At 37.3% G+C, this 21,003-nt stretch overlaps 1 protein-coding gene across 1 annotated transcript in view; it reads right to left on the reverse strand.

Annotated features, from left to right (window-relative positions):
• The window catches only part of AVL9 (AVL9 cell migration associated), a 63,983-nt gene that overhangs the window by 20,599 nt on the left and 22,381 nt on the right, over positions 1-21,003 (reverse strand). The window contains exons 4-10 of the mRNA XM_032401815.1: positions 18,568-18,639; positions 14,947-15,036; positions 13,557-13,623; positions 12,650-12,690; positions 11,885-11,923; positions 6,818-6,887; positions 5,969-6,507 (exon numbers count right to left, since the gene is read on the reverse strand). Coding sequence (XP_032257706.1) covers positions 5,969-6,507; positions 6,818-6,887; positions 11,885-11,923; positions 12,650-12,690; positions 13,557-13,623; positions 14,947-15,036; positions 18,568-18,639 — 918 coding nt within the window. The remainder of the gene's footprint in view (positions 1-5,968; positions 6,508-6,817; positions 6,888-11,884; positions 11,924-12,649; positions 12,691-13,556; positions 13,624-14,946; positions 15,037-18,567; positions 18,640-21,003) is intronic.

A 21,003-nucleotide genomic window follows, 5' to 3' on the forward strand; every position in this document is an offset into this window, starting at 1 on the left:
GGAGCAGGGAGCCCGATGCGGGGCTCGATCCCAGGACACTGAGATCATGACCTGAGCCGAAGGCAGACGCTTAACCGACTGAGCCACCCAGGCGCCCCGAGGGAGACTTTTTTTTATAGATGCTTTAGAATCTTTTGAATATTGAGCCATGTGAAAGTATTACATATGTATATATATATATATTTTTAAAGATTTTATTTATTTATTTGATACAGAGAGACAGCAAGAGAGGGAACACAAGCAGGGGGAGTGGGAGAAGCAGGCTTCCCGTGGAGCAGGGAGCCCGATGCGGGGCTCAATCCCAGGACCCTGGGATCATGACCTGAGCCCAAGGCAGACGCTCAACGACTGAGCCATCCAGGCACCCCCAAAATATTACATATTTATAAAATTAAGAGTTCAAAATGGCCTTAAAATTGTGTCAGTTACTTTTTAAAAAAACTGTAGTATATATATATTTTAAAGATTTTTATTTATTCATTTGAGATAGAGAGAGAGAGAGCATGAGCCAAGGGGAGGTGGGGGAGAGGGAGAAGCGGACTCCCTGCTGAGCAGGGAGCCCAATGCGGGGCTTGATCCCAGGACCGCGGGATCATGACATGAATCAAAGGAAGACACCCAACCGACTCAGCCACCCAGGAGTCCTGTGTCATACTTTTAATGATGATCTATTTTTCCTAAATCTTTTAAAGTTCCTTATTGTATGGTAGCAGCAAGAGCACGGGTCCTTTCACATAAAACAGCCTGCATACCCAAGCCCACTTCTGACTTTTCACTTTTCTAGGGTACTTTAATTTCCATATTTGGAGCTGTAGTATATAATAGTAAAAAAAAAAAACAAAAAACAAAAAAAACCCCAAAAACCCAAAAAACGCCTGAAACAGTATTTGCACACCCATGTTCAAAGCAGCAGCATTCACAATAGCCAAAGCGTGGAAGCAACCCAAATGTCCATTGACAGACGAATGGATAAACAAAGTGTGATATATACATACACCAGAATATTATTCAGCCTTGAAAAGGATGGAAATGACCTATGTTACAGCATGGATGAACCCTGAGAACATTATGTTAAGTTAAACAGGCAGTCACAAAAAGATTAATAACGTATGATTCCACTTAAAAAGGTGTTTAGAGTTGTTAAATTCATAGAAACAGAAAGGGTAGTGTCCAGGGGTAGGGGGAATGGGTAGTTATTGTTTAATGGTTATAGAGTTTCAGTTCAAGATGAGCAACTTCGGATCTACAGCACACCGATGTGAACGTTACTTAACACTACTAAACTGTACGCTTAAAAATGGTAAACGAGGCAGGGCGTCTGGGTGGCTCAGTCGGTTAAATGGCTGACTCCTGCTTTTGGTTCAGGTCATGATCTCCGGGTCATGAGATGGAGCTCTGTGTCTGGCTAATGCACTGGGCGTGGAGCCTGCTTAAGATTCTGTCTCTCCCTCTCCCTCTGCCCCTCCTCCCTTTAAAAAAAAATGGTAAACAGGGTAAATTTTATACACCCACAAACACACACATTTTTTTTAACCGCAACTAAAAAACAAAAACCCACACCTCAGCTTGGTAAATCTAGCAAATCTGTCATGAGCTAATCTGCTAAAGAGCTGCAAAAGCACAGTGTGCTTCTCTCTTGTGCCCTGGAAAGGGCTACAGTGTGATCAGGACTGGATGCCATTTTCTCACCTCTCTTTTGGTCGGGGATGATAAACATGTTCATGAAATGGAAGCCTCCCTGTTATAGGGATGTCCCTTCTCTCCACAAGTTATCTGGGGTTTAAAGGTAATCCCTATCAAAATCTCAACCTGTGTGAGAACTTAAATTGATCCTAAAATGATGTGGAAATGAAAAGGGCTAAGAAATGCTTAAGGATCAGTAATAAGAGGCAAAGCCTTTTTTCTGCCTGATAGGATATACATACAGGGGGGAACTGCCCCAGGATGGACAAATACACAAATCTACAATATCAATGAAATAACAAGAAAGAGTCCAGAAAGACTCCTTCCTCAAACATACACAGAGATTAATTCCAGTTAATAAAAACCAAACTGTGAAAGTCAAAACTATATAGCTTTAAAAGATAACCTAGGACTTCAAGGTAGGGGGGACTGCTTAAATATGATCTCCAAGGCACTAACCATAAAGTAAAAAATGATAAACAGAAAAGGTATTTAGAATATATTAAGTCCCACAAATCAGTGACAAGGAAGACAATCCAGAAGTTTTGAACAAATACCACACAAAGGGGAATCCAAATGGTTAACAAGAATATGGAAAGATATTCAATCTCAACAATAATTACTGAAAAAATGCAAACCAAGAGCCATAAGATATTAACAAATTGGCTAAATATTAAGAAGTCTGACAATATCAAGTGTTGGTGAGAATGCTGAGCAGTTGGGAACTCATACCCTGTTGTGGGAATGGTGGAAATTGTCAGAACCACTTCAGTAAACAACTGGGAATTCTAGTCAAGCTGAAAGCACCCATTCCACATGATCCAGTATTCCTGCTTTTAGGTACTGAATGCTATAGAAACTCTGGCATGTGTCTAGCAAGACTCCTGAAAAAGAATTTCATAGCAGCATTATTTGTATAACCAGAAATTGGCAACAACGCAGACGTCCATCCACACAATTGATAAGCTGCACAACAGCTGAAAATGGAAAACTACATAGGAATAATATACAATATTATGCAAAAACATGAATGAAACTAAAAACTATGTCAAGAGAAAAAAAATTTGTGGTTCCACTTAAATAAGATTCATAAACATGCATCCATAACTTTTTGGCTAGCCAATCAAGATAGCTTTGATAACCTAAATTTGAAAATGACAAGCTGCTGGGAGCCTGCTTCACCCTCTCCCACTCCCCCTGCTTGTGTTCCCTCTCTCGCTGTCTCTCTCCTTCTGTCAAATAATCTTAAAAAAAAAAAAAAAGAAAGAAAATGACAAGCTGCAAGCAAGCAAACCAAATATAAACTCAGAAGCAATACTTAAAGGAGATTAATAAATGTGGCAGATCAAAAATTCTGGTTTCTAACTACATATATTTTTAATTTTTTCATAAATTTATTGTTTTACTAAAAAAGTTACAAACTGAAATTAAGATTTCTAAATTAACTGATCTTCTTATGGAGACATTTATTTAAAACACCAAAGGTATCAGATATATGTAATTAAAAAAAGAAACCAAAAAACAAAAACAAAAAAAAACTGGGGCACCTCAGTGGCTCAGTTGGTTGAGCATCTGACTCTTGGTTTCGGCTCAAGTCATAATCTCAGGGTCATGGGATCGAGCCCCACGAGGGGCCCCACACTAAGTGCAGAGTCTGCCTGAGATTCTTTCCCCCTCCCTCCCCCTTCTGCTCCTCACCCACCCCCTCCACTCACGCTCTTGCTCTCTAAGATAAATAAGTAAAATCTTTAAAAACAAAAACCGAAACAACAAAACTAAGAAGCTAATCTTTAAAAAAAGGTAAAAAATTCAAAAATAATTTTTTTAGTGACTGCTTAAAATCATCTTCCCTATCCCTCAGATACTAAAAATAAAAATCCTTTTATTCAGTTAAGAGTTACTTCAATTTAGGTGACTTTTCATCAGAGTTTCATTCATGGTAAGATCCAACTAATTTTTATCAAATAATAAATATTGCCTCATACCTGGAAGAGAGGAGGCAGAAGCAGACTCATGAGATTAAAACAAGTAGGAACCTTAACTCCCAGGGCTCTAGGCCTTCTGGCTGGTCCTGCTGTAACTGCTTTGCTCCAGTGTGTGGCCAATTCCAGGACTCTTTCAGTAGTAAGGTAGGAAGATTTAAAATCAGGGAAAGACCTAAGAAAAGCCTTCAGGACTCTTCCATATCTGAAAATAGCTACCCCAACTTCTGCTTTTGCTTTTTTCCATTTCCCTCATTCTCCAACATTTCTCTGCTTCTAAAGTGGTACAGTCCAGCAGAGCACACATACCACATAGGAGAGTTTTCTAATTTTCCTCCTCCTCCTCCTTTGGTTCCCCCCTTAGTTCCTTCTCTTCATCTTATGGGCATTGTACCCGAAAGCTGCCTCTCCCCTCTGCACCCCAGTTTCTTCCCTACACTTCCTAAATCAGCTCTCAGGATAGGTTCAAGCGTATTCTAGCATCTGGTATCTACAGCACTCAGGAAGGCTCATTCTTTAAAACTGACATGAAAGGCATCATCCTCTAGTAATTTCAAGTACCAGAGAGAAGACTGGAAAAGCTGGAGAGCTGGAGCATCTCTTCGAGACTTAAATGTTTTATTATGTATAAATTTGTTTCTATTTATTCATACACTGAATCAGGGGACCAGTCAGCTTATCATTCTCTTCAAGGCTCAATATCCTACCTTTAACAATATTCTCCAGGCACCCCCTAGCTTCTATTTTTAAAATTACTTTTGCTGTTTGGCTAACCTAATTTCTTCTGTATTAAGTCCTTTATGATCTTCAAGAGAAAAAAAAAAAAGCCTAAAGACGATTCACTTTTAAGAATATTGTGTCAACTATATTTCAATTAAAAAAGGAATATTTCATACTCCAAAGTTAATGACAAAAAAGAACCAGCACTTGTATTTACAACTGTGATTGAATAACAAATTAGATTTTAATCAGTACATAATAAAACATAAAACCAAAAAGAAAAACATTTTATTTACCATAATAATGGTGGTAAGTCCATCATACATTCAGTAGTGGTATAATGCACACAAATAGAACATTCTGCCAAACATGGTTTATAGGCAGCCACCAAAATATGTTTACATTGCTTTAATTCAGCAACCTCACAGACAAAAATAAAATCCCTCCCGTTAATCGCCCTCTTAATAGCTCCACATGATAAAAATTGGAGGGTGGGTGGGTAAAGCTTCAACAAGTATAAGTAGTCCCAACACCCACATGTGAGTTCAGAAAACCTGTAACTGGTGGCTACTAACCATAAGCAGCAGTTTGAGAGTCCTGAGTTTTCTCCCCAGGTTTCTAAATTCCAGTTTTAAGAAACTGTGCATTAGTTCAATCATAAAACAAATTAAGATAATTTCAGAATCCCCCAGTAGGCCACAAAATGAACAAAGCATTCTCTGTTAACTATTCATCAATACTGACTTGGGGCAAATACTTATTTGTAAAGCTGGATAAACCCAGGAAGAATTTATCATAGAGGAAGAAATACATGTTCCAATCAACACTACCCATCTTTCTTTTCCATATAAAGTCTTACTTCATGCATAAAGGACAGTATTTAGAGAAAACCATAAAACTGTGCTCTAGTTACCAGAAAGATGTATCTGTCTTTCATGGCAGACTGCAAGATCATGGATATAAGAATTTAGAAATTAGTATGGTACCTGGCATATGTGACACTAAGGTCACAGATAACCATAGCACTATACATTATGTATTTTACAGTTTTCAAGGATAATTTTCAGACCTGAAAATGTGTTCAACACTGCCAAGTTAAATTCTACAAGAGTTGTCAGGGGGCACCTGGGCGGCTCAGTCAGTTGAGCGTCCAACTCTTGGTTTCAGCTCAGGCCATCTCATGGGTCGTGAGATTGAGCCCCGTCTCGGGCTCCACGCTCAATGGGGAGTCTACTTGAAGATTATTTCCCTCTGCCCCTCCACCTACTCTCTCTCTCTCAGAAAAATAAATAAATCTTAAAATAAATAAATAAATAAAAGGATGGTCAGATTCTTTAAGGGTCTCAATAAGGAACACTAGGGGCATCTGGGTGCTCAGTTGGTTAAGCGTCCAATTCTTGATTTCAGCTCAGGTCATGATCTCAGGGTTGTGAGATCGAGCCCCACACTGGGGTCCTGGCTTGGTGGAGAGTCTGCTCGAGATTCTCTCTCTCTCCCTCTCTCTCTGCCCCTCTCCCCATTCGTATGTGCACTAACAAATAAATCTTTGAAAAAAAAAAAAAAAAGCAAACACTAAACTTTACCTTTGTGAAGATGGCCAGGGGCATGCCATATTGGTCTTCTTCCAAACCGGAAATTAGCCCTGGTATCAGGACCACCTGGCCCGTATTAGCTTGAGGTTGTACAGTAATCGGAGGACTGTCTGAGGGCACAGACTCCTTTGGAAAAGAGTTTGTCTGTTCTGACCCCATCTGTTCCCTTTCTTTCAAGGTGGGGTCCTCTAAGACGCTAGGATCCAAGGTCTCCCAGTCACTTTCTGAAGACTCTGGAGATGGGCGAGAAGGAGGTTTCAAATACTGACTGGTGTCATTGGGTTCCTGAACTTTGCTGCTGTCATCGTCTGCTCGGAGCAACGGTTCTTCAGTGCTGATGCCAGCATCTCCTCCGTGCTTTCCTGTCGTGATTTCCTTAACAGCTCCTGAGTTGGTATTTGAAATGTCAGGAGCAGACACAGAAACAAAATCATCTGCAGGGAGATTGCTTTCGTGAAGCGCAGCATCTTCAGACATACTCTTTCGGGGTCTGTACTGAGAACAGTCACTGAGACCGTGTTCAATCATGCCTACAACATACAATATTGGAGAACAGCTTGGCTTACAATAAGGTGGGAAAAGATAAGAGTTGCATATTCCATTCTAACTAGAACTCTCCTATAAAAATTTTAGTAAGTTACACTTGCACACGTTTTAATTAAAAAAAAAAAAAAGAAAAAAAGAAAAATCTCATACAAAAGAGAGAAACCCAATGCCAAAAGAAAAATCATGTTAAAATAGAAATGTTACCCGTAGCAAGTTTATCCTTAAAATCTTTTATCATTCAAAGTTCCAGTACAAGTTAAATGAAAGAAAGAGTAGATACTGTTACCCTCCTACCTGGAAAAAGGGATAACACAGTCATCAGGGCACCCACCAATTTATTCACTGGAGAAATATAAAAGAGAACCTGAAATGGATTAAATCAAAATTAAATTAGAAAATCCATGAGTCTACAACATAAAAAAAGGGCGGGGGGAGATATAGAGAAGGAAAACTACTTCTTTACAGAAGAATAACAGCTAATATAGCATTAATGAAAGAATCAAAGAAATCACCAAGCATCTACCATGATTCAGTTAAAAATTACGAATGGAAGCGACAGCTACTATGAAAAGTTACTGGGCAACCGGATATTCACATAGCTTCAAATTTATCATCCCACAGATTAGCTATTAGTTGTGAAGGGAAACACAAGTACCTCATTATGAAGAAATCTGGGGACTACCACTTTAATCAAATGATCAAGTTTCACATCCCCAATAATACTACAGACAGTTATGGACCTCCTGGTATGGTAACTCTGAGAAGGACAGACCTGTATAGTACTCTTGCCACAGAAGCTTAATCTGAAACTAGCCAAAAGAAAATAATCGGACAAATCTAATCTTATAACTTGTTTGTATTCTTTAAAAAAAAAAAAAAAAAAAAGCCAATGCCATGAAAAACAAAAAGAAACCAAAAAAACAGCAAGGTGGTAGAGCAGTTTGAGATTAAAGGATTAAAGAGAACTATAAGGCAATACATGATGCTTGGTCCCCAGAGTGAAAGAAACAACCAGTTTATAGGACGTTATTATAACACCCGAGAAAATGTGAAAATGGACTGCATTTCCTGAATGTGAAAATGGTATTTTGGTTATATGGGAATACACTCTTATTCTTAAGAAATACATCCTGGGGGGCGCCTGGGTGGCTCACTTGGTTAAGCGACTGCCTTCGGCTCAGGTCATCATCCCGGAGTCCTGGGATCGAGTCCCACATCGAGCCTGCTTCTCCCTCTGACCCTATCCCCTCTCATGCTGTTTCTCTCTCTCAAATAAATAAAATCTTAAAAAAAAAAAAAAAGAAAGAAAGAAATACATCCTGGGGCGCCTGGGTGGCTCAATTGGTTAAGTATCTGCCTTTGGCTCAGGTCTTGATCCCAGGGTCCTGGGATGGAACCCCATGTCAGACTCCCTGCTCAGCGCAGAGCCTGCCTCTCTGGGGAGCCTGCTTCTCCTCACTTGTTCTAGTCTATCAAATAAATAAATAAAATCTTTAAAAGAAAAAAGAAAAAAAGAAATATATCCTAAAGTTTTTAGGGGTAAAATACCATGATTTTAAAATTATTAGGATTCGGGGGGGGGGGGGAATGAACATATATAAAGCAATATAATGCAAAAGTGGCAAAATGTTAATCATCAATACAGATCAAGCGTGTAAAAGTTCATTATAGTATTCTATCAACTTTTCTGTAGGTTTGACATTTTTCAGAATAAAACTTGAGAAAAAAAATCAAACAGGATTAGATGTTTAAAAGCGACACTTATCATTAAATTACTTGAAAAAAGCAAAGATTTGCTTAGGTGAGTTTTTTTTTCTTTTTTAAACAATTAAATCATTTAGTGACACTGAAGTGCTATTGGACAGAGCATAGCACCCACAATTGTCTATGCTTTCCTTATAGATGATCTTACTTAAGGAGTGCTTTCCAAGTACAGAGAAACCAAGTGTTGCATTAAAGGACATCCTTATTTCATCAAATCAATATTAAAAGAGTGTACCTGTGATCTGCCACATTAGACAAAGTTATATGATAATAAATGCCACTACATGTAGCTAGGCTAAGTACTATTTTGGAAGACTTTTGTTTCAGATACATATATCTATGTGTGCCCTGGGTTGCAATGTAAAATACTTCTTATTATGAACTGCAACAACAAAGTTTGAAACCTACAACTCAACAAGTAAAAAAAAAAAAAAATCCAAAAAATCTGATTAAAATGGGCAAAGGACGTGAACAGACATTTCTTCAAGGAAGACATACAAATGACCAACAAGCACATGAAAAGGTGCTCAACATTACTAAGCATTAGGGAAATGCAAATCAAAACCAGGAGATACCACCTCACACCTATTAGGATGGCTACTATCAAAAAACTAAAAAACAACAAGTGTTGGTAAGGATGTAGAGACACTGGAATCCTTGCACACTGCTGACAGGAAGGTAAAATGGTGCAGCCACTATGGAAAACAGTATGGTGGTTACTCAAAAAAAAAAAAATTAAAAACAGAATTACCGTCTGGTCCAGCAATACCACTTCCGGGTATACACCCAGAAGAATTGGAGGCAGGGTCTTGAAGAAATGTATGCATACCAACGTTCATAGTAGCATTATTCATGAGAGCTCAAAAGGTGGAAGCAACCCAAGTGTCCATCAAAGGACAAAGGGATAAAAAAAAAATATGGTACGTACATACAATAGATGTTACTCAGCCCTTTTTAAAAAGGAAGGAAATTCTGACACGTTATACATGGATCAGCCTCGAGGACACTATGCTTAGTAAAACAAGCCAGTCACAAAAAGACAAATACAGCATGATTTCACTTGTATAAGGAACTCAGAGTAGCCAACTTCATAGACACAGTAAGTAGAAGGGTCGCTGTCAGTGGGGAGGGGAAAATGGGGAGTTACTGTATTAATAGGTACAGTTTCAGTTTTGCACAATGAAGAGTCTATGAATGGATGGTGATGATAGCACAACAATGTGAATGTACTTAATGCCACTCAACTATACACTAAAAACTGGTTAAGATGGTAAATTATGTGTCTTGTGTATTTTACAACAATTAAAAACTTTTTAAAAAGTTGTAACATTGCACATATTAGATTCATTCATTTAAAAAATTACATGTTTCTCTTTGAAGAAGAAATACATACTCATTACAGAAAACTAGAAGAGTATTTCCTTCTTAAAAATATAACCTAGGGTCACTTGGGTGGCTCAATCAGTAAAGTGTCTGACTCTTGTTTTGGCTCAGATCATGATCTCGGGGTCTTGAGACCGAGCCCTGTGTCAGGCTCTGAGCTCAGTGCGGAGTCGGCTTGAGATTCTTTCTCTCCCCCTCTCCTTCTGCCCTTTCCCCTGCTGATGCTCTAAATAAGTAAGTAAATAAATAAATATATAACCTATATTCTCAAACTGATGATATCTGGGGTGCCTGGGTGGCTCAGTCGTTAAGTGTCTGCCTTCAGCTCAGGTCATGATCCCAGGGTCCTGGGATCGAGCCCCGCATCGGGCTCCCTGCTCAGTGGAGAGCCTGCCTCTCCCTCTTCCTCTGCCTGCCGCTCTGCCTACTTGTGCTATCTCTCTGTCAAATAAATAAATAAAATCTTTAAAAACAAAACAAAACAAAAACTGTTGATATCTTTCCTTCCAGTCTCTTTTTAATGAATATATATTTATTTATAAAATTGGGATCATGGACTTGATATGTACTTTGATAAACTTTCACTTAACATTCAGTGAAACATCTTTACAACAATAAAAAAAATCTCAGAATCTCTTTAGTCATTTGGAATTATATACAATATACAAGATGAACCAGTACTTATTCACTGATAATTCATTATTATAAATTATTCTGTGACAGAATGCCTTAGGTGGACTTTGTGTCTAACTCACATTAATTCTGGAAAATAAATCTCTAAGAGAACTACTGGGCCAAAGGAATAAATATTTTTAAGGTAACAAACCATACTGGACATTATAAATGGCTGACTTTAGAACATCTATTCCACCCCTACTCCACTTAGCACAGTAATATGGTATATAAAACTGGCCCCAGATCCAAGGGCAGCTCCTGATTAGTCTAACCCAGAGGTCAGCAAACTTTTTCTATAAAGGGTCAAATACTAAGAATCCTTCCTTTGCAGGCGATATATATGGTCTCTGTCACAACTATTCAACTCTGCCCCTATAGTGCAAAAGCAGCAATAAGCAGTAAGGAGATGAATGGGTATAATTGTGTTTAAATAAAACTTTATAAAAATAGATGGTGGGCCAGATTTGGCCTTGGGGCCTAGTTTGTACACCCTTGGTCTAAAATCATGGCAAACCAATCTTTTTGTACTAGAGAATGGTCTGGAACCCAAGTTTAAACCAACTAGTATATGTACTTCTTTGGCAACAATTATTTGTTCACTCCAGGCACATGGCCTCACGGGTTTAAACAAATTACAAAGGAAGATTTTTATTAAATGGTTTGGGAATAGGTATTATTTCTACCACCAACACCAATTATTTTTAAGATTTTACTGATTGAAGATTTTATGCATTTATTTCAGAGAGAAAGCGTGCACTAGCAAGCAGGGGGAGGTACAGAGAGAGAGGGTGAGGGAGAGGGACAAGCAGACTCTCTGTGCTGAGCACAGAGTCCAACAGGGGGACTAGATCCCATGACCTTGCGATTATGACCTGAACCGAAATCAAGAGCCGGCCATTTAACTGACTGAGCCAACAGGCACCCCAATTTATTTATTTATTTTAGAGAGAGAGAGAGCATGCGCCAGTGAGGGGAGGGGCAGTGGGTGAGGCTCTCAAGCAGACTCCCCACTCTGCACGGAGCCTAACCCAGGGCTGGATCTCACAACCCTGAGATCATGACCTGAGCCAAAACCAAGAGTCTAACACTCAACCGACTGAGCCACCCAGACACCCCTCTACCACCAGTTATAACTGAGAGAGCATACAGACCAATTATTGTTGGCGGTTTACCTACACTACAAGGGAAACCAGGCACAGGATAAAGCTAGCACTGCAGACTGTGGAGCAAAGAGATGAAAAAAATCTCAATACTTAATTATACCGTAGAACCATTCAATCAATCAGCCATGAAGTCTGCAGTAACCCAATACATTTCATTATTATTTAAGTCTGTTTAAATTGGTTCCTGTCAAATTGCCCCTAGAGAAGACTACACGAATTTATACTTCGGTGGTAGTGAATAAAAAAATGTGCTTCAGTCTACCAAAATATGACAGGCAAAAAAAATCTTCATTTATACTTTACCATTAGTTTTAATTTTATATAGTATTTAAGAAATGTCAATACATGTTAAATATTCCATTCCTTCAAATCTCACCTTTTTTTCAAGAAGAATTAGTTTAAACAGGATTAAGACCTAAAGAAAAAATATTGCATTAAAATAAACTCAAGCCTATTATTCATTTGCCTTTTCCCTTCCTCAAACATAACCATATATCATTTAATCAATAATATTAACTATAGTGCTTAAAACTACATTGAAAATTATGAACTTATACTGAAAAATTAAAAATTATGTATTAATTAAGAACCACTTAAATCTCTAACAAATTATGCTTTTTGGAAGGAGTTATGTTATTTTTGCTTGAAATATCTGCAAGCTCCTTCAAGGGCAGGGACTATTCATTTGTTTCTGGATCTCCAGGGCATTCACACAGCAGATACTCAATAAATGTGTGTACATGAATGATTAATGTATGTCCCAGTCAACATATGTTTAATAATAAAGATCAGAAGACATTAAGTATAATATTTTATTAGAAAATGTTTCACTCTCAGAGCAACATATAAACTACTCTGCAAGATTAAAACATGTTCCTTTCCACTCTAATTTCATGACATCTGAAATTACAAAGACAACAGAAAAAGTATCCTCTTCTGCACAGAAATAGACAGTATTCCTATACTTTTAAAAACTTCTATAAGCTCTACCAACATTTTCAACTTTTATCATTATGAGAATGGTCTTAGAAGAACTAAAATATGGTATGCCACAATCTGTATTGGACCTTGTAGCATATAGAATTTGCTCAGTTAAATGAACACAATTTTAGTACATTATAAATTAAATAAGGTATCATACCTTGTGTCGAAAATGAAGCACAAGATCTCGAGGAGACAGACCTACAACGTTAACAAAAAAGCTAATCTGTGATGACAACCTATGGGTTTTGTCAAAGAAAGTTTCTTCCCATCAAAGAAAAGGTAGGTAAAAATAGGAATAGAAGAATATGCAAATATTAAAATATTTACGTAATACTTGATTATGTACACATGTACTTGGAATTTATCAAATAACTGTTAACGGTCAAAGACAGCATGGTCCAACAGAACTTCCTACAATAATGGAAATGTTCTAAATCTGCTTTGTCCAATACAGTAGCCACATGTGACCAATGAACATTTGAAATGTAGCAAATGTATTCACAAAATGACTTTTTAACTTTATTTAACTTTTATTAATTCTAATCTAAATGTAAATAGCCACATGAGGCTAATGGCTACTTTATTAGTTTCTCATCATGAAAAGGATATTTATTGAGTGCCTATTGAGTACCTTGGACACCAATGAATATTCTGGATTATCAAAACAGTATAAATCAAACAAAACCCCCAACTTGAAAAATTTTAGGATAGAAAAGAGCTGAGCAAATCTCTCTCTCTTGCTCTTCCTCTCTGTTTTAACAGGGAATTGACCTGGCCAGCCTAACCATAAGAAAAAGAAAAAACTTCTGTTATTATTCTGAAAAGCAGAAATCTGCTTTATAGAATAATAGTTCTAAATACTGCTACAATTATGTTATAACCTTTCTCAACAGAAATAAATACTGGCTAAGAAGATATGTAAGGGAACAGCAACATCAAACATTGAAGAATTTAAATTTAGATCCCATACAGAAATTTAACTTTATGAAGTTTTCCATGCAACTTGGTTTACCAAACGTGAAGAAATGAGGGCATTTCTTCTGATTTGTAGAAAAGCTACTTACCAAGATATACTTGGGATCCTTCTAATGAAGTTCCTCCCAAGGAACTATTCATATGCTCATAAAGCTCCTATAAAATATAAATTCAATTTAGAACATTTTACAATCATTTCAGACACTAAATTAGAAGTATGATGACCAGGAAAAAATTGGTTCTTTAACCGAGGCAGTTTGTTTCGCCAGTAACAATGAAGGTCTCTCTGAAACCTTACCAGTTTCCAGCACTCCCTCCTTCTCTTCCTCTTCATTTTAAAAGCTTAGTTCACTCACATGGTGGTATGGATTCTAGGCTAAGTTCCCTCTACTTTCTTGCTAAACACCTAATTGTCCTATACTCACTAAAATCCAGGAGAGATCCATGTTCCATACATTCATGGCAGCCCAAAGAAAAACATGCTATCCATCTTTAGTATAACAGTCATGTAGTCTGGTTTTGTTTTGTTTTTTGATTTGGGAGATTGGAACCAGAAGACTGATAAACATATTGTGCAGTATATTAATAAGACAAGCAAATTTAGAGAAGCAATGCCATAGCAAAAGAGCTACCACCCATTAATAGAAACACATTAATTATAGTCCTTTGTAGTCATTATTTCCTAATAAAAGGCAGTTTGGTTAAATTTAATAAATATCAACTGTACATTTTGGACAGATCCTTCGCCTTTCAATGTTATTTCCTTTTCTTTTTTCCAATTTGCAAATCTTTGGTTTTTTTTTCTTTTAAATTTTTATTTAAATTCTAGTTAACATACAGTGGAATATTGGTTTCAGGAGAATTCAATGATTCATCACTTACATGCAACACCCAGTGCTCATCACAAGTGCCCTCCTATATACCCGGCGCCCATCTAGCACATCCCCCACCCACCTCCCTCCATCAACCCTCAGCAGATTATTTTCTATCCTTGAAAGTCTCTTATGGTTTGTTTCCCTCTCTCCCTTTTTTCCCCCTCCCCTTTCCATATGTTCATTTGTTTTGCTTCTTAAATTCCACATATGAATGAAATCATATGGTATTTGTCTTTCTGACTTCTTTTGCTTAGCATAATACACTCTAGCTCCATGCATGTTGTTGCAAATGGCAAGATTTCATACCACATCTTCTTTATCCAATCATTAGTCGATGACACTTGGGCTCTTTCCACAGTTTGGCTATTGTTGATAATGCTGCTATAAACACTGGGGTGTACGTACCCCTTCAAATCTGTATTTATGTATCCTTTGGATAAATAAGTAGTAGTGCAATTGCTGGATCATAGTAGGGTCAATGTTACTGTCAAAGAAGAATGTCTTTCTTAAGCTAACAAGATTATCTTCCAAAATATTACTGACAAGATTAATTGATTCATGAATCTGTTTTCAGCCAAATATATCTATAGAGGGATATAGTTACCTTTAGAATGGAAATTTGGGAAAAATCCTTCTCTTCAAAATATGCATGTGTAATGAGCTGAAGTTTTGCTTGAAGTAAGCCATAGAGAGGCTTAAAGAAAAAAAATACTATTAGTTGGATAATAGTAAAAAACAAACATCTTACAACTTTGTAATTGAAAGAACAGGGAGAAAAACGAACTTCAACTTTAGTATCTTATCCACAGCTAAAAGGTGTTATATCACCTGGTCCAGCTCTATGGCTGCGGTTGAAAAGAGCCTGACACACTTGGAGTACAGTGGTTGAGAGGTGAGCACAGACCCCCTGGATCTGCTCTATCACTCAGCCACATAACCCCAGGCACTGAACCTCTCCACATTTGCTTGCTGATGTGCACACTGGCATATGAAAAGACAGCACATCTTATGGCGTTGTTTCCAGAACTAAGTAACACAGGTAAAAGCACTCAGAGTGTCTGGCACATGGAAAGCACCTAAACGTTAGCTATTATAAAATTTAAAACATTCTATTTCTGCACTGTTCTGCTGGTTTGTGATGACCCTTAATCATCCTTATAACAGCCAGTTCTTATATCTAGTTGAACATTCATAATTAAATTTAAGTTCATTTCCTTTTTTTGTCCTCTATGGAGGCTTGGAACAACTAGTCTGTGTCCTTTATCAAAATATTCTTTCGTATACTTCAACAAAATTATTCCTTAATTCTTTTTTTTATTTAAGACCCTCTTCTACTATTTCCATCCTTTATTTTCAGTGTTCTTTTCTAGATGTTTCCTGATTTCTGTGTCCTTCTTAGAATGCAGAGACCATGCTGTATATATACTCTAATTAATTAAAACAAGTAATACCAGAAGAGCTCCCCCCACCAATATCCCTGTTAATGTATCATTATTACCACCTAAAGATCTAAGTATAATATTTTATATATTTTAAATATATATTTTATATATATTTTCATATATTTTATATATAAAGACTACAATGCACTATGAACCACCAAACTCTTTTGCATGAGCTAGCTCTCCTTATCCCCTATGCTGTTTAAAGATAGATAAAACTGGATTTTCACCCCCAATTTTATCACTTAATAGGTTTATGAGAGATATTTTTTTCTCTCATACATCTTTATTTGTAAAATGAGAGCAATAAATACTTAGATCTCACTGTTTTATGAGGATTCAAATGACAATTATATCTAAAAAGTGTCTGGTATAGAATTAACATCTGACATATAGGGACCTGATGAATGGCATTTATTATTATTATAATTGTTCTTTGAAGAAAGATTACTCAGGAAGTCTTTTAACATGTCACACTTGCTTTAATATCTGGTACTCCTATATTCTGATCATCTGGCCCAGTATAAAAAAGTATTCACTGATGTCTATTTTTCAGGCTACCCTTCTAGGAACTATCTAGGTGCAATCTACCAATGTTCTGATATCCGGGTCTTTTACAACCTTGTTTTTTCAAGGAGTCTATTCTTGCCCTCTATTTAAAATTATGATCTTGGAAGCAATATCTGATCCTCAAAATCTTATTTTTTTTTTTTTTTTGAAGATTTTATTTATTTATTTGACAGAGAGAGAGACAGCGAGAGAGGGAACACAAGCAGGGGGAGAGGGAGAAGCAGGCCTCCCATTGAGCAGGGAGCCCGATGCGGGGCTTGATCCCAGGACCCTGGGATCATGACCTGAGCCGAAGGCAGATGCTTAACGACTGAGCCACCCAGGTGCCCTCAATATCTTATTATTACGGCCCACAGTATAAATTATTATTAACCAGAATTTTTTTTAAAAGATTTTATTTATTTATTTGAGAGAGTGCAAGAGCACGAGCAAGAGAGAGAGCGAGAGAGCGAGCAAGGTGAGGAACAGTGGGAGAAGCAGGTTCTCTGCTGAGCAGGGAGCCTGACGTGGGGCTCGATCCCAGGACTCTGGGATCATGACCTGAACCGAAGGCAGCTGCTTGACCGACTGAGCCACCCAGGTGCCCCTATTCAGTACTTTTTTAAGCTTAGTAGTAAAAGCCAAATAAGTCCTATTTTGCAAAATTCAACATATATTAAGCAAACTACATTTAAATTGTCTGTGGATATAAGAAACTGGACAAGGCAGGGGCACCTAGGTGGCTCAGTCTGTTAAGCATCTGCCTCCAGCTCGGGTCATGATCTTAGGGTCCTGGGATTGAGCCCTGCGTCGGGTTCCCTGCTTAGTGGGGAGTCTGTTTTTCTCTCCCCCTTTCCTTCTGCACCCCACCCCTCGTGCTCACTGTCTCTCAAATGGATAAGATCTTAAAAACTAAAAATAAAAAAGAAAGTAGACAATGCAGAAGAAATAATTAAACAAAACCTACATACATGTGGTGACTAGGCAAATGAAATATTCTCCATTTTGATTTAGGTTAAATGCAGAAACGTTTGTATTCAGTAATCATACCGCTATAAGATAATTAATATGATAGAGATCTGGATTTTTCCCCACAAAGGAGATTTGGGAGATTATATTTACATGTAGAATTAGTCATTTGGTGTTATTGGTAAAGGTGTTATTCTCCCATTAGTAAAAAAAAAAAAAAAAAAAAAAGAAAGAAAATGACAAATGATTTAACGAAGAGCTATGAAAAATAAGAAACGTTATATATTTTCTTCAAAAAATAAAGTTAAAATTATACACTTGCATCTGATCAAACTGTACATAGATGAAACAATTTTAAAGTGTTGTTATTGTACAATTCATTGTCATTTCTGTTCCTCAAAAATTTTTAAAAGATTTTATCTATTTTTGTTTTTAAAGATTTTATTTATTCATTTGAGACACAGAGATACAGAGAGAGCATGAGTAGGGAGAGAGGCAGAGGGAGAGGGAGAAGCAGGCTCCCCGCTGAGCCAGGAGCCCTATGTGGGGCTCGATCCCAGGACCCTGGGATCATGACCTGAGCCAAAGGCAGACGCTTAACCATCTGAGCCACCCAGGCGCCCCAAGATTTTATTTTTTAGAGAGAGCAAGAGCACGGCCACATGAGCAGGGGGAGGGGGAAAGGGAGAGAGAGAATCCCAAGCTGACTTCCTGCTGAGCACAGAGCCTGACCCTGAGCTCAACCTCACAACTCTGAGATCATGACCTGAGCTGAAATCAAGAGTCAGACGCTTAACTGACTGAGCCACCCCAGGTGTCCCCAAATTTTAAGTTTTTAAAGAGCAAGTTAAGGTTACCATATTTCATAGCAAAAGTCATGTACTTTTATATCATCAATAAAATCTAGCGATTATGATATTTTGAGTTTCAGTAATATATTATTTATCCAAAGTCTTAAAAATAAAAATGGATAAATGAAATATATTAGCTACCTCATTTTGGTCAAGTGTCAACCTCTTTTCCAAATACCTAGCTAGGAGATTTCCTTCGTCTTACCTAGTTGTGGGTAGAGGTGCAAATGAGAGTAAAACTGCTGAAAGGCAAAGAGGAAGAGGAGATGCACAAGAATAAATAAGAGCCCCTAATGAATTTTAATCTATTACTGTTTCCATAAATCTCTCCTTATTCTAATAATGCCTTATTCTCAAGTAAAAATCTGACACGAATATTTAACAAACACATTAACGAGTTATTTGGTTTCTTACCAACTTGCTTAGAACACAGACACTTTTCTGAACGGTCTCTCTGGTGATATCTGCTTGCCGTACTTTCAATGCCTATGTAAACAGTCATCATTAGAAATATTGCATAGAAATATTTAAAAATCATCACCTTTCAATATAAAAATAGCAGTGAGATAGAAAAAATTTCTTACATTTAGTTAAATTCCAAATTTATTGAGAATCTCAGAAAATATTTATTGAATGAGTCAGCCAGGAAACTTTGTGCCAGAATCTGGTAGGCACTAGGAATGTAACCATGAGAGAGAATCCCTACTCTCAAGGAATTTACTGTATGATGGAGAATACTTTATGTGTAAGTTGCCACACCCATAATGCAAATCAAATGTCCTTGATTCTCTTTTGAAAATGGGCATCCTTTCAGAGACTACTGTTCCTGGTGAGAAGGGGCTAGTTTAAAACTCCCAAGACAGAAGAACTGGCAACAGTTTTGTTAAGGTGGTTCTATGCTGCCTGGAGTTTATCCTGGCAAAATAGTATTGTAGACCAGCCCTGAGCCATAACTCATGCCTTGATGATTCTGAGGGTGACCACATGAGATGTCTATAGTTCTCTGCTAGTAAGGAACAAGCGTTCATTTGATCAACCTCAGATAATTCTGTGAAGGAAGTAAGAACTATTCTTCCCCTCTGTAGTGTACTGCCTGACATCTCTTCGGACCTGTCTTGAGGACCAAGGGGCCTCAGTGTCTTCAAATGACTGATGACTGACGACCAGTCATTAAACTAAGTCAAGAATAGAGCCTTCCTTCAATCTGTTTTCTACCTCTCTGCCCTGATTGGATTCATCTATCAGGTCTCACTTTCATTCAAAGGGAATCAGTCTTTTTCCTACGTTCTAGGTCCTTTGGATACCTATCTTATCATCCCTCTGGTTATCAGGTAAGGATAGAAAAATTTGTGGAGAAAATGGCAACCTCAATATACTGTGGAGTGGGTCAGACCCAAGGGGTGAGGAAGACAGGCAGTATGAAATGCCATTTAAAGGCTATGCAGAGCACGACAACTGTTGTTAATGACAGCTTTGGAGAATTTTACTAGTGTTTACACAACCTAGAGGGGATAAGAGTAAAAGGAACAGATTTCCAAGAAAGTGGTGGGGGCAACTCAGTTCATCTCATAGAAATGTACATTAAGGGTAACAGTAATATGAAGCAATCAAATGTACAAAGCTATCAGGCTAACTCTTACTCTCAGGTTTATCTTTATCTTTAAATTCAGTTATTCATTCTGTAAATATTTACTAGGTGTGTCCTATATTCCAGGCCCTGTGCATGAAGGGCTGTTTCAAGTAGTTAACTACTTTGGGTATGGTGGAATTTGCACCTGCAGTTTACTTTGAAATGGTTCAGGGAAAAATACAGACACACACACAAAGCTGACATTTGTTGAACCTAGACGGTGGGCATACAGGTGTTCATCATACAATTCTTTTAATTTATCTGCATGTTTGAAATGGCCATTTAAAAAAAGCTAATGAAAATTTTAAAAGATTAACTTAATTATTCACCTGAGGAAGCTTTTAAAACTTATAATTGCCTAGGCCCTACTCCCAGAGATTCTAATTTAGTCACAGCAAAAGGAAAGGCCAGGAATGTATGAAAGAAAGAAAAGAAAGAAAAGAAAGAAAGAAAGAAAAGAAAGAAAAGAAAGAAAAGAAAAGAAAGAAAAGAAAGAAAGAAAGAAAGTCTCCAAGTAATTCTGGTTAAAAATCACTGTTTTAGAGCAGTGGTTTGCAATCTTGGCTACATATTGGAATCACCTGAGGAGCTTTTAAAACTCCTGAGAACCAGAACATTAAATCAGAATCTCTGGGGTTGGGACCCAGTCCTTTCTAGTATTTAAAGCTCTCCAGGTGACTCCAATGTATAGCTGAAGTTGAGAAACACTCACTACTTTAGAGTACTAATGATGTCATGATAGGCAAGAGATTTTTACTCAGAGTGTCTTCACCACAAAAAAACCAGTGCTGCTCAGAAGCAAACCATATGAAAGGGGAAGCTACCCATCTTGGCTTATGTGAATTTATTAACTAGAGTTATTATAGTAATTCAGGAATTAAGCTGGCAGGTAATTTAAGAATTAACAAAATCTTAGTTGTAGATAATTAAGATAACATGCAAGTATTTCAAAACTACTACAAGTACTATCCCCTAATTCTAAACAGCTGCTTAAAGAACAACATACATTATCACTTCATTTTTCTAAATTATATACCAAACACTAGAAAAAGAAAATTCAAGGACACTATAAAATTTAAATACAGTATTTCGAAGACAAATGGATAATTTAGGTATCACTATATAAAATCAATGGACAAAATATTTTATGGTAATTATAGTTACCCATGTCAACTTACAAAAACATTCATGTGAATAAACTGGTACTATTGGGAAAACAA

The sequence above is a fragment of the Phoca vitulina genome, unplaced genomic scaffold, assembly GCF_004348235.1.
Source record: "Phoca vitulina isolate PV1807 unplaced genomic scaffold, GSC_HSeal_1.0 scaffold4, whole genome shotgun sequence".
Lineage (NCBI taxonomy): Eukaryota > Metazoa > Chordata > Mammalia > Carnivora > Phocidae > Phoca > Phoca vitulina.